This window comes from Poromitra crassiceps (assembly GCF_964638095.1).
Source record: "Poromitra crassiceps genome assembly, chromosome: 2".
NCBI classification, from domain to species: Eukaryota; Metazoa; Chordata; class Actinopteri; order Beryciformes; family Melamphaidae; genus Poromitra; species Poromitra crassiceps.
The window spans coordinates 48,585,392-48,599,220 of record NC_139624.1 but is presented as its reverse complement, the minus strand read 5'-3'; the positions used below and the strand labels follow the sequence as shown (position 1 = coordinate 48,599,220).

Sequence of the window (13,829 nt, the reverse complement as noted above, 5' to 3'; positions counted from 1 at the left end):
ATAATCTGTTTGGGGGTTTGGGACCCGAGCTGTGGCGGCCCGCGCCTTGGACCGCCGTCGTTGACGTCACCGGCGGGCTGTCGGAAGTGGAGAAACGCTTAGCGGCAAAATCAACAACAACCGCCAGCAGTGCCAGTGACCGCAACCGGAGCTCCATGCAAGAGGAAGCAAAGCGGCGTTGGGGTTGGCTCTGGATCAGTCAGATGCCAGTCATACCAGCCTCAGCTGGTCATACCAACCTTTACAGCGTTACAGCAGCAGCTCTGCACGGACCTCACAGGCCTCACAGTTCCCCATAGAGTTCAACCTGGAACAAAAGTTCAACAGGCCCACAAGAAAGGACACGCAGATAGTTTGACATTGAACAGATGTTGATACCACAGCCTGCACCAACACTGAGTGAAAAAAGGTATGCCTGCATCGTTTTGTGAAATCACGCTGATATCGTTAAACATCTTCCCAAAGCTGTTTTAATACACATCTTTACCATGCCTTGATATCATATTGAGAACACTGATTTGGATTGATATCACTCTCTGTCAAATGCTTGCTGGGCTTAGTTCAGATTCCTCCTTCATGCGTCTATCAACAAACAAAGTAACGCTGTAAGTCTTGACGAACAGATAGGTGGATGGGAAGCTTCTTAGCATGATTTTTCTCCCATTTTCTCCCCAATTGTACTTGGCCAATTCCCCCAGCTGTGCCGGTCGTTGCTCCACCCCCTCTGCTGAACTGGGGAGAGTTGTAGACTAGCACATGCTTCCTCTGATACATGTGCAGTCGCCAGCCGCTTCTTTTCACCTGACAACAAGGAGTTTCACCGGCAGGACATAGCGCGTGGGAGGATCATGCTATTCCCCCAGTTCCCCTCCCATCCAAACAGGCGCCCAACCGACCAGAGGAGGCACTAGTGCAGAGACCAGGACACATATCCCACAGGCTTCCAACCTGCAGACACGGCCAATTGTGTCTGTAGGAATGTCTGACCAAGCCAGAAGTACCGCTACCGGCAATTGAATCTGGGTCTCCGTGGTGGTACTGTAGGTGAGTGCTTTTACCTCTGCACTACCCAGACGCCCCAGCTTCTTACAGTAGCTTCTGATGTTAAACATAGTAGGTTAAAAAAGAAAAGGTCCGGAAGTGCTCCGAAGTTCAAACATGTGTGATGAAGGGTCGAAGGTCGAAGACACTCTTCTGGCAAAAGTTTAAAAGTCTTTATTCAGATGGCTTTCATGGTGAAATTCTTAAAAACAGATAAAGCTTGTGCATGTGAAAATAGAGCTGGGATACTACCCACGAATGGCAGCACAAAGTGAAGAAGGCCGTTTGTGCCTCATGTTAAAATATAAAATATATGTTATATTATATTATAATGTATGTTAAAATAGAGCTGGGAAACACCCCATGCGTGGCAGCACAAACAGTCATCTTCAGGGTGAAGAAGCTGTTTGTGGCACCATGCGTGGCTTGAACCCCTGGGTGGCTTGAACCTAGTGGGGGGTCAAGCAGAGGACAACCCCCCACGTGGCGGCGGCGGCACAAACAGCCTTCTTGGCTCTATTTTAACACTTTAACTAGCTTTGCCTGTTTTTAAGAATTTGAAATGGCCATCTAAATAAAGGCTTTTACACATTTTGCAAGAAGAGTGCCTTGGACCATTCTTCTTTTTTAAACATAGTAGGTCTTCCAGCCATGATGTTTCTTCACCCTGATGAAGGCTATGGGGCCGAAATACATCAGGCACAGTATTCAGAGTTTTCATAATGAATTATTAAATAGAATAGAAACTTTTTAACCCATTTTGGATTGGCTTGGATCTCTTTTTCTTCAGAACGGTTTTACGTATTCACTATTAAGAACAACTCTTCAACAACATCTCTACATGGACCTCAACAGGTCTCAATAGAGTTAAACCTGGTACAAAAGTTGAACAGGTCCACACAGAGACGACACACCCACGCACGCACATGCACACACAGTTTATACTTGAGTCACTTTTGGACTATTTACATAGAGTTACATGCATTTCCTGGGGACTTACCCTAGCCCTAACCATAACCATAACCACTACTTGCCTAAACGTAACCCTAAACCTAACCTAACCTTAACCCCAACCTTGACCTAACACTAACCTTAACCACTGACCCCAAAATCAGCATTTTACCAACTGGGGACACGGCTTTTGTCCCCAATTGCACAAGCCATCCCCTATCACCAAGTTGGGTGTGTGTCCCCAATTTTGACTTACAGTAAGCTGAACACACCTTGAGACACACAAGCATACACGCACACTCTCACACATTTACCGACCTTTGCAGGTTTTGCCGTCAGGCTGCAGGGTGAATCCCACGGGGCAGCTGCAGCGCACCCCTGTGGCCGTGTCTTTACATGTCCTGTCGCAGCCACCGTTGTTCACGGCGCAGGTCTCTGGAGATGTACAACACACAGCAACAAAGAGAAAGAGAGAGAGAAGGAGGAATGTTAACCTGCTAACCGTTCTACTGAAATACAGTCTGACCATGAGAGAGACTACACTCACTCAAGGTGATGTGGGTTCAGACAAAGCTACACTGGAAGAATACACAATAGGACAATAGCATGGCATAGTATTAAGGATATAATATATTATAGTGTGTCTTCTTAAAGTAGCCTTGATGTAGCTTTCTCAACACACAAATAAAGAAACACACAAGAGTACAATATGAGATATGCACTAAAATACAGTGTCCATACATAGAGACAAAGTACCATATGAGATATGCACTAAAATACAGTGTTAATCCGTATAGACAAGGGAGGCTGAAGAACTCCTTGGCCCAAACGTAGCTCCTGTTTCCAAGAAAGTATTAATTTAAAAAAACAAAAGGTATGTTAAGGTACAGCAAGTAGAGAGAAAAACAAAGTTAGTGCAAGGTTGAGTAAGTCAAGGTTGGAGCACACTCGGCAGGGTCGACGTGTATATTTTCCTGCAGAAAAATGTTCTTGTACGTGGCGCAGATAAGGTTTGCTAGGACTTGTGAATATTGCCTGAGCTGATCCCAAAACAAACAGGCGCTAATGCTAACTCGAGCTCACCTGCACAGCCACTGTTGCTTTAGCAAAGCTCCGCTTTCCCAATGGGCCTCAAGGAGTGCTGAGGAGGCTGAAACTTGACGTTGACTCATGTTTGTTGAAGGGGATTCAATAAAACTATATCTATGGTCATACATTTCGCATAGTAATTGCTCTGCTCTCGCTGGGTTTGACTTCAGTCATTCCAGAGGGAAATGTCTCCGTTCAGTGCGAGTGGTGAAATAATCTCTGATGCATATTGCGGGTGTCATGTGAACTCCAGTCTTGTATTCACCTACAAGTTAAGAAAATTCTACAATACGTGGGCTTATGAAACCCTTAAAAATTTGTTGGACAAAATCAGAAACGTGGTCATCAAGCATAAACGAGGCTGTATTTCTTCACCTCTGAAAAGTTGACATTTTGGAGGTTTCTACCAGACAACATCGATATGTAAATCAGAGATAGTCCTCTTCTTTGGCAGCTTTTGCAATTTAATTAAAATGCCTGGAGATTGTGTGCTTGAATGAAGAGGAGGAAATAGGAAACGCCCTTTCAGGCTGGCAAACACATCGTGGCATTAGCATAATGCCCTTTAAAATGCAGAGTCAGAAACAGCTCCTCCTCAGAGCCAAGATGGCCGACAGGAAGCATGAAGGCTTCCGTAGGCTTGTTTGTGTTCCCTCATGCAATCCCAAATAACATCAAACCGAGGGGGCAGTTCCAGCTTGTGAAGGTGAAACCAATGCAGAATTGCCAAAACTGCAGTTCCTCGAATGTCCAATTGAGGATGGCTGCAAAAGGGAGTAATTCCCCATTCACTCCCATGTTAAAATGCCCAACTTTACAGCAGAAATAAACATGTTATAGCCTGGCTCAAAAGACGCTTTTGGTCTCTATAGCTAATTTCACCTTTCATGACAACTGTAAGGGGGTGCATTTTTATATAACTCACCTGTTTGAGTCAAATAGACAATAAAAGAAGACTTTTTTGGGCGTGATTGACAGGTCACCTGTCCAGTGATCACCCAGCTCGCCGATCACGGACCAACAGCAGGTGCCACTGTGGCTCTGTGGGAAACCCCTGGTCAGCTTGCACCAAGATGGCAGCGGCCAAAACGCCAAACTAGAGGCTGAAAAACGTGAGTCCACAAAACAATGGGGGACGTCACACACTACGTCCATCTTTTCTACAGTCATCAAACTCACTCCCTCCGTCTTTTCTACAGTCATCAAACTCACTCCCTCTGTCTTTTCTACAGTCATCAAACTCACTCCCTCTGTCTTTTCTAGTCATCAAACTCACTCTCTGTCTTCTCTACAGTCATCAAACTCACTCCCTCTGTCTTTTCTAGTCATCAAACTCACTCTCTGTCTTCTCTACAGTCATCAAACTCACTCCCTCTCTCTTTTCTAGTCATCAAACTCACTCTCTGTCTTCTCTACAGTCATCAAACTCACTCCCTCTGTCTTTTCTAGTCATCAATCTCACTCTCTGTCTTCTCTACAGTCATCAAACTCACTCCCTCTGTCTTTTCTAGTCATCAAACTCACTCTCTGTCTTCTCTACAGTCATCAAACTCACTCCCTCTGTCTTTTCTAGTCATCAAACTCACTCCCTCCGTCTTCTCTACCTTCATCAAACTCACTCCCTCTGTCTTTTCTAGTCATCAAACTCACTCCCTGTCTTTTTTCTACAGTCATCAACCTCACTCCCTCTGTCTCTTTCAATTTCACTATTTTTCTACGTGTTCTACCTTCCATTGATTTCTCACTAGCTGTTCATAATCTCCATGTCCACCTCTCTCCCCCGGAGATGTCCAAAGTCCGAGAATAGCAAACTATTTAAAAATACCAAAACTATGTCCAGAATGGCAAAGTGTTTCGAAGAGAGGGCATGAGGTTTCTATAGACTAAACACTGCTGAAAAACAGCGTGGAGGAAGTCTGGAAAGAAAGACCCTCCATCATCCAGGCAGCCTGTCGGATGGGTGCTGTAGGGTACCCCTGTCTGCTGTGGGTGTGTGTGTGTGTGTGTGTGTGTCTGAGTATGTGTACGTGCCCACACAGGTGTATACAGTTGATGTAAACGTGGGTGCGTGTGTCGGTGAATGTATGCGTGCATGCAAAAGTGTACTTGCAGTGTGTGTCCGCTTGATGCGAGCGTGTGTGTGTATGTGTATGTGTGTGTGTGTATGTATGTGAGTGAGTGTGGGGAGGTGGTGTTTATGGGTCAGAGTGATTTATACTGAGTACAGTGGGCCCTATCATTAGTTTTGGGTGAGTACAGTCCTGCTCAGAGCCCCTCTCTCTCTGGGCCACGCCCCGCCCCTGGGCCAGGCTGAGCCCAGAACACAGACACGCCGCCCGGACTGATTGATGTGCTGGACAAGCCCCTCGCCCCCCTCTCCCCAGCCTCTACACCCTCCACCCAAACATGCCCCTCGTCCCCCTCTCCCCAGCCTTAACACCCTCCACCTAACCCTGCCCCTCGTCCCCCTCTCTCCAGCCTCTACACTCTCCACCTAACCCTGCCCCTCGTCCCCCTCTCTCCAGCCTCTACACTCTCCACCTAACTCTGCCCCTCGTCCCCCTCTCTCCAGCCTCTACACTCTCCACCTAACCCTGCCCCTCGTCGCCCTCTCCCAAGCCTTAACACCCTCCACCTAACCCTGCCCCTCGTCCCCCTCTCTCCAGCCTCTACACTCTCCACCTAACCCTGCCCCTTGTCCCCCTCTCCCCAGCCTTAACACCCTCCACCTAACCCTGCCCCTCGTCACCCTCTCTCCAGCCTCTACACTCTCCACCTAACCCTGCCCCTCGTCCCCCTCTCCCCAGCCTTAACACCCTCCACCTAACCCTGCCCCTCGTCCCCCTCTCCCCAGCCTCTACACCCTCCACCTAAACCTGCCCCTCGTCCCCCTCTTTCCAGCCTCTACACTCTCCACCTAACCCTGCCCCTCCTCCCCTTCTCCCCAGCCTCTACACCCTCCACCTAAACCTGCCCCTCGTCCCCCTCTCCCCAGCCTCCACCTAACCCTGCCCCTCATCCCCCTCTCCCCAGCCTTAACACCCTCCACCTAAACCTGCCCCTCGTCCCCCTCACTCCAGCCTCTACACCCAACACCTAACCCTGCCCCTCGTCCCCCTCTCCCCAGCCTTAGCACTCTCAACCTAACCCTGCCCCTCGTCCCCCTTTCCCAAGCCTCAACACTCTCCACCTAAACCTGCCCCTCAACCCCCTCTCCCCAGCCTCTACACCCTCCACCTAACCCTGCCCCTCGTCCCCCTCTACACCCTCCACCTAACCCTGCCCCTCGTCCCCCTCTCCCCAGCCTCTAACCCTGCCCCTCGACCCCCTCTCCCCAGCCTCCACCTAACCCTGCCCCTCGTCCCCCTCTCCCCAGTCTCTACACTCTCCACCTAATCAACCCCCTCTCCCCAGCCTCTACACCCAACACCTAACCCTGCCCCTCATCCCCTCTCCCCAGCCTTGGCACTCTCAACCTAACCCTGCCCCTCGTCCCCCTTTCCCAAGCCTCAACACTCTCCACCTAAACCTGCCCCTCAACCCCCTCTCGCCAGCCTCTACACCCCTCCACCTAACCCTGCCCCTCATCCCCCTCTCTGCAGGCTCTATACTCTCCACCTAACCCTGCCCCTCATCCGCCTCTCCCCAGCCTCTACACTCTCCACCTAACCCTGCCCATCGCCCCCCTCTCCCCAGCCTCTACACTCTCCACCTAAACCTGCCCCTCGACCCCCTCTCCCCAGCCTCTACACCCTCCACCTAACCCTGCCCCTCGTCCACCTCTCCCCAGCCTCTATACTCTCCACCTAACCCTGCCCCTCGTCCCCCTCTCCCCAGCATCTATACTCTCCACCTAACCCTGCCCCTCATCCCCCTCTCCCCAGCCCCCACCCAACCCTGCCCCTCGTCTCCCTCTCCCCAGCCTCTACACTCTCCACTTAATCCCGCCCCTCTCCGCAGCCTCTACACTCTCCACCTAACCCTGCCCCTCGTCCCCCTCTCCCCAGCCTCTACACCCTCCACCTAACCCTCCCCTCATCCCTCTCCCCAGCCTCTAGACCCTCCACCTAACCCTCCCCTCATCCCTCTCCCCAGCCTCTACACCCTCCACCTAACCAAGCTCATCGTCCCCCTCTCCCCAGCCTCTACACCCTCCACATAACCCTGCCCCTCGTCTCCCTTTCCCCAGCCTCTACATCCTCCACCTAACCCTCCCCTCATCCCTCTCCCCAGCCTCTACACCCTCCACCTAACCAAGCTCATCGTCCCCCTCTCCCCAGCCTCTACACCTTCCACCTAGCCCTGACCATCTTCCCTCTTTCCCAAGCATCTACTCCCTCCACCTAAACATGCCCCTCATCCCCCTCTCCCCAGCCTTAACACCTTCCACCTAACCCTGCCCCTCACCCCCCTCTCCCCAGCCTCTACACCCTCCACATAACCCTGCCCCTCATCCCTCTCCCCAGCCTATACACCCTCCACCTAACCAAGCCCCTCGTCCCACTCTCCCCAGCCTCTACATCCTGCACCTAACCCTCCCCTCATCCCTCTCCCCAGCCTCTACACCCTCCACCTAATCAAGCTCCTCGTCCCCCTCTCCCCAGCCTCTACACCCTCCACTTAACCCTGCCCCCTCTCCCCAGCCTCTACACCTTCCACCTAACCCTGCCCCTCATCCCCCTCTCCCCAGCCTCTACACCCTCTACCTATCCCTGAACATCTCCCCCCTTTCCCCAGCGTCTACTCCCTCCACCTAAACATGCCCCTCATCCCCCTCTCCCCAGCCTTAACACCCTCCACCTAACCCTGCCCCTCGTCCCCCTCTCTCCAGCTTCTACACCCAACACGTAACCCTGCCCCTCGTCCCCCTCTCCCCAGCCTTAACACTCTCAACCTAACCCTGCCCCGTCCCACTTTCCTAAGCCTCAACACTCCACCTAACCCTGCCCCTCGACCCCCTCTCCCCAGCCTCTACACCCTCCACCTAACCCTGCCCCTCGTCCCCCTCTCCCCAGCCTCTATACTCTCCACCTAACCCTGCCCCTTGTCCCCCTCTCCCCAGCATCTATACTCTCCACCTAACCCTGCCCCTCATCCCCCTCTCCCCAGCCCCCACCCAACCCTGCCCCTCGTCACCCTCTCCCCAGCCTCTACACTCTCCACTTAATCCCGCCCCTCTCCGCAGCCTCTACACTCTCCACCTAACCCTGCCCCTCGTCCCCCTCTCCCCAGCCTCTACACCCTCCACATAACCCTGCCCCTCATCCCCCTCTCCCCAGCCTCTACACCCTCCACCTAACCCTCCCCTCATCCCTCTCCCCAGCCTCTAGACCCTCCACCTAACCCTCCCCTCATCCCTTTCCCCAGCCTCTACACCCTCCACCTAACCAAGCTCATCGTCCCCCTCTCCCCAGCCTCTACACCCTCCACATAACCCTGCCCCTCGTCTCCCTTTCCCCAGCCTCTACATCCTCCACCTAACCCTCCCCTCATCCCTCTCCCCAGCCTCTACACCCTCCACCTAACCAAGCTCATCGTCCCCCTCTCCCCAGCCTCTACACCTTCCACCTAACCCTGACCATCTTCCCTCTTTCCCAAGCATCTACTCCCTCCACCTAAACATGCCCCTCATCCCCCTCTCCCCAGCCTTAACACCTTCCACCTAACCCTGCCCCTCACCCCCCTCTCCCCAGCCTCTACACCCTCCACATAACCCTGCCCCTTTATTGTCATTTTTGTCATTTAGCAGACGCTTTTATCCAAAGCGACGTACAACAGATTAAAATACATCACACAATTAAACATAGCAGAATAATGGAAATAGATTAAAACAGACAATATGTGATCATGATAAAAATATGCATAGATAAAAATGATCAAGAGTGCAGATTATTACAGTGTATGAACAGCAGAGGGAGAGATAGGAAAATGGATGGTGAATAGATGAGTTTTTAGTTTTCTTTTAAATATGGGCAAGGATGTGGCCATTCTAGCTGCAGGGGGGAGCTCATTCCACCATGTCGGGGCGAGAACTGAAAAAAGTCTTGTTCGTGCGCCACCTGTAGGGCCGCGCAGGGAGGGAGGGGCGAGACGTCCTGCACTAGTGGAGGGGCGGAGGGAGCGGTAGGAGGTTTGGAAACTGACCAGTGGCTGTAAATATGGAGGGGCTGTTTGATAGACTGCTTTGTAGGCTAAAACCAGGGTCTTGAATTTAATGCGAGCCAGGATGGGAAGCCAGTGTAGCTGACGGAAGAGGGGGGTGACATGGGAAAATTTGTTTTGATTGAAAATCAGACGGGCTGCAGCATCATCCCTCTCCCCAGCCTATACACCCTCCACCTAACCAAGCCCCTAGTCCCACTCTCCCCAGCCTCTACACCCTCCACCTAATCAAGCTCCTCGTCCCCCTCTCCCCAGCCTCTACACCCTCCACTTAACCCTGCCCCCTCTCCCCAGCCTCTACACCTTCCACCTAACCCTGCCCCTCATCCCCCTCTCCCCAGCCTCTACACCCTCTACCTATCCCTGAACATCTCCCCCCTTTCCCCAGCCTCTACTCCCTCCACCTAAACATGCCCCTCATCCCCCTCTCCCCAGCCTTAACACCCTCCACCTAACCCTGCCCCTCGTCCCCCTCTCTCCAGCTTCTACACCCAACACGTAACCCTGCCCCTCGTCCCCCTCTCCCCAGCCTTAACACTCTCAACCTAACCCTGCCCCGTCCCACTTTCCTAAGCCTCAACACTCCACCTAACCCTGCCCCTCGACCCCCTCTCCCCAGCCTCTCCACGCTCCACCTAACCCTGCCCCTCGACCCCCTCTCCCCAGCCTCTATACTCTCCACCTAACCCTGCCCCTGGTCCACCTCTCCCCAGCCTCTATACTCTCCACCTAACCCTGCCCCTCTCCCCCCTCTCCGCAGCCTCTACAGTCTCCACCTAACCCTGCCCCTCGTCCCTCTCCCCAGCCTCTACACCCTCCACCTAACCCTGCCTCTCGTCCCCCTCTCCCCAGCCTCTACACTCTCCACCTAATCCTGCCCCTCTCCCCATCCTCTACACCCTCCACCTAAACCTGCCCCTCGTCCCCCTCTCCCCAGCCTCCACCCTCCACCTAACCCTGCCCCTTGTCCCCCTCTCCCCAGCCTCCTCACCCTCAACCTAACCCTGCCTCTCGTCCCCCTTTCCCCAGCCTCTAAATCCTCCACCTAACCCTCCCCTCATCCCTCTCCCCAGCCTCTACACCCTCCACCTAACCCTGCCCCTCATCCCCCTCTCCCCAGCCTCTACACCTCCACCTAACCGTGCCCCTCGCCCCCCTCTCCCCAGCCCCTACACCCTTCACCTAAACCTGCCCCTCATCCCCAGCCTCTACACCCTCCACCTAACCATGACCATCTTCCCCCTTTCCCCAGCCTCTACACCCTCAACCTAATCCTCCCCTCGTCCCCCTCCCACCAGCCTCTACACCCTCCACCTAACCCTGCCCCTCACCCCCCTCTTCCCAGCCTCAACACCCTCCACCTAACCAAGCCCCTCGTCCCCCTCTCCCCAGCCTCTACACCCTCCACTTAACCCTGCCCCCTCTCCCCAGCCTCTACACCCTCCACCTAACCCTGCCCCTTGTCCCCCTCTCCCCAGCCTCTACACCTCCATTAACCCTGCCCCTCATCCGCTTCTCCCCAGCCTCTACACCCTCCACATAACCCTGGTCCTCGTCCCCCTCTCACCAGCCTCTACACCCTCCACCTAACTCTACATATTTCTGTCTTGGCCTCATCGTAGCCTCTGCATGTGCAGGGGCAGATTTCTGCATACAGCTTCTCTATCAGGAGGACTGAATCCACTAGTGATGGATTCTGATTGGATATTTTACACATTTTGTACAGTTGAATGGTTTATTTCCAAAATTGTACCTATCTGTTGTGGACAAAAAGTGTAATTATATGCATTTAAAAGTCTGTGGACTATAGAGTCTGGAATAATGGTATCAGCAATATATCAGCCAAGTATTTAGAATGCCATTTTCAACCAGGACCTCATCTTCCCATCGCTTTCTACATGTACTGTATATCATATCAATCAATTCTGACCAAAATCTTGACAATTTCTTCAGCATATTACTTTACTAAGTTTTTGCGTGCCTAAATTCAAGGCTCATATGCAGCCGAACAAGAACAACATGCACCCTCATCCCCCTCTCCCCAGCCTTAACACCCTCCACCTAACCCTGCCCCTCGTCCCCCTCTCTCCAGCTTCTACACCCAACACGTAACCCTGCCCCTCGTCCCCCTCTCCCCATCCTTAACACTCTCAACCTAACCCTGCCCCGTCCCACTTTCCTAAGCCTCAACACTCCACCTAACCCTGCCCCTCGACCCCCTCTCCCCAGCCTCTCCACGCTCCACCTAACCCTGCCCCTCGACCCCCTCTCCCCAGCCTCTATAATCTCCACCTAACCCTGCCCCTGGTCCACCTCTCCCCAGCCTCTATACTCTCCACCTAACCCTGCCCCTCTCCCCCCTCTCCGCAGCCTCTACAGTCTCCACCTAAACCTGCCCCTCGTCCCTCTCCCCAGCCTCTACACCCTCCACCTAACCCTGCCTCTCGTCCCCCTCTCCCCAGCCTCTACACTCTCCACCTAATCCTGCCCCTCTCCCCATCCTCTACACCCTCCACCTAAACCTGCCCCTCGTCCCCCTCTCCCCAGCCTCCACCCTCCACCTAACCCTGCCCCTTGTCCCCCTCTCCCCAGCCTCCTCACCCTCAACCTAACCCTGCCTCTCGTCCCCCTTTCCCCAGCCTCTAAATCCTCCACCTAACCCTCCCCTCATCCCTCTCCCCAGCCTCTACACCCTCCACCTAAAACTGCCCCTCATCCCCCTCTCCCCAGCCTCTACACCTCCACCTAACCGTGCCCCTCGCCCCCCTCTCCCCAGCCCCTACACCCTTCACCTAAACCTGCCCCTCATCCCCAGCCTCTACACCCTCCATCTAACCATGACCATCTTCCCCCTTTCCCCAGCCTCTACACCCTCAACCTAATCCTCCCCTCGTCCCCCTCCCACCAGCCTCTACACCCTCCACCTAACCCTGCCCCTCACCCCCCTCTCCCCAGCCTCAACACCCTCCACCTAACCAAGCCCCTCGTCCCCCTCTCCCCAGCCTCTACACCCTCCACTTAACCCTGCCCCCTCTCCCCAGCCTCTACACCCTCCACCTAACCCTGCCCCTTGTCCCCCTCTCCCCAGCCTCTACACCTCCATTAACCCTGCCCCTCATCCGCTTCTCCCCAGCCTCTACACCCTCCACATAACCCTGGTCCTCGTCCCCCTCTCACCAGCCTCTACACCCTCCACCTAACTCTACATATTTCTGTCTTGGCCTCATCGTAGCCTCTGCATGTGCAGGGGCAGATTTCTGCATACAGCTTCTCTATCAGGAGGACTGAATCCACTAGTGATGGATTCTGATTGGATATTTTACACATTTTGTACAGTTGAATGGTTTATTTCCAAAATTGTACCTATCTGTTGTGGACAAAAAGTGTAATTTTATGCATTTAAAAGTCTGTGGACAATAGAGTCTGGAATAATGGTATCAGCAATATGTCAGCCAAGTATTTAGAATGCCATTTTCAACCAGGACCTCATCTTCCCATCGCTTTCTACATGTACTGTATATCATATCAATCAATTCTGACCAAAATCTTGACAATTTCTTCAGCATATTACTTTACTAAGTTTTTGCGTGCCTAAATTCAAGGCTCATATGCAGCCGAACAAACCCCCCCCCCCCCCCCCCAAAGCATCCACAGTGATTTTGATTGCACACTCTGTGATGAAACATGTTGGTAAAAAGATGTAAATAAAAATGGCTTCGTCATGCCTTTCTTATACAGTTTTGATGCTATACCTTGCCATTGCTTTAATTCTGCCTTGTTTACTCTTTACCGACTTGGCTCTGGCTGGAAATTAAATATATACATGTTTCAATACAGACAATAAGTTGAAAAACCATAAGAAGCTCAATAGTGAAGCAATTGACCTATCGCTAAGCCACGCCCCGAACGCAGATGAGCCAATCACAGCGCGTGCAGCTCTACAATACACTCGGACATTCTCAGTTTAGAGTTCCATAGAGAAGCACTAGAAAACGTGAGTTTCCTCTGGTTTTATGGGGTTTTATACATTTATAAGTTGAAACAATGGTCAAACGATGTGCATGGGGGTAAATGCAACATTACGAGGTATCCTGGGAGGCCAGGCAATTGATAATATTAAACTAGTAAACGTAGATCCACACACATCCACAATGTTGCTGCTGTTTTGGACGTTAATCTGCAATCCTGGTGACAGCGAGATGAGTCTTCTCCCTCATTTGCCTTCCGTGATCCAAAGGTATCATGAAATCATCATGGTATTCAGAAAGTCGGCAAAAGAAAATGCTGAATTATGCAAGTTTCCAGTCATTACATTATGCGCGTTGGTTGAAGAGGAGGTGCATTGATTGATGTGATTAAAACATCGCCAGACACCAGTCAAACCCTAAAACGAGGGAATAATTAATCTCGTTCCCCAAATAAATGTGACGTAGTCTAAAGAGAAAACATGATGGAAAAAGTGGTCTGCTGTAGGCTATGCCTCTCCTGATCTGCTACACCCATGCGTGTGTGTTGTTGTCTCGCTATGAAAAACATCGACACTATTAATTTAACGTTTCTTGATTATACAGAGGTAGGCCTACATG

General features: G+C 52.4%; 1 protein-coding gene across 2 annotated transcripts in view; it reads right to left on the bottom strand.

Moving 5' to 3' along the window:
* scube1 (signal peptide, CUB domain, EGF-like 1) overlaps window positions 1–13,829 on the bottom strand; it is a 591,791-nt gene that overhangs the window by 209,407 nt on the left and 368,555 nt on the right. For both annotated transcript variants that reach the window (XM_083632214.1, XM_083632215.1), the window contains one exon: window positions 2,311–2,427. In XM_083632214.1, coding sequence (XP_083488340.1) covers window positions 2,311–2,427 — 117 coding nt within the window. The remainder of the gene's footprint in view (window positions 1–2,310; window positions 2,428–13,829) is intronic.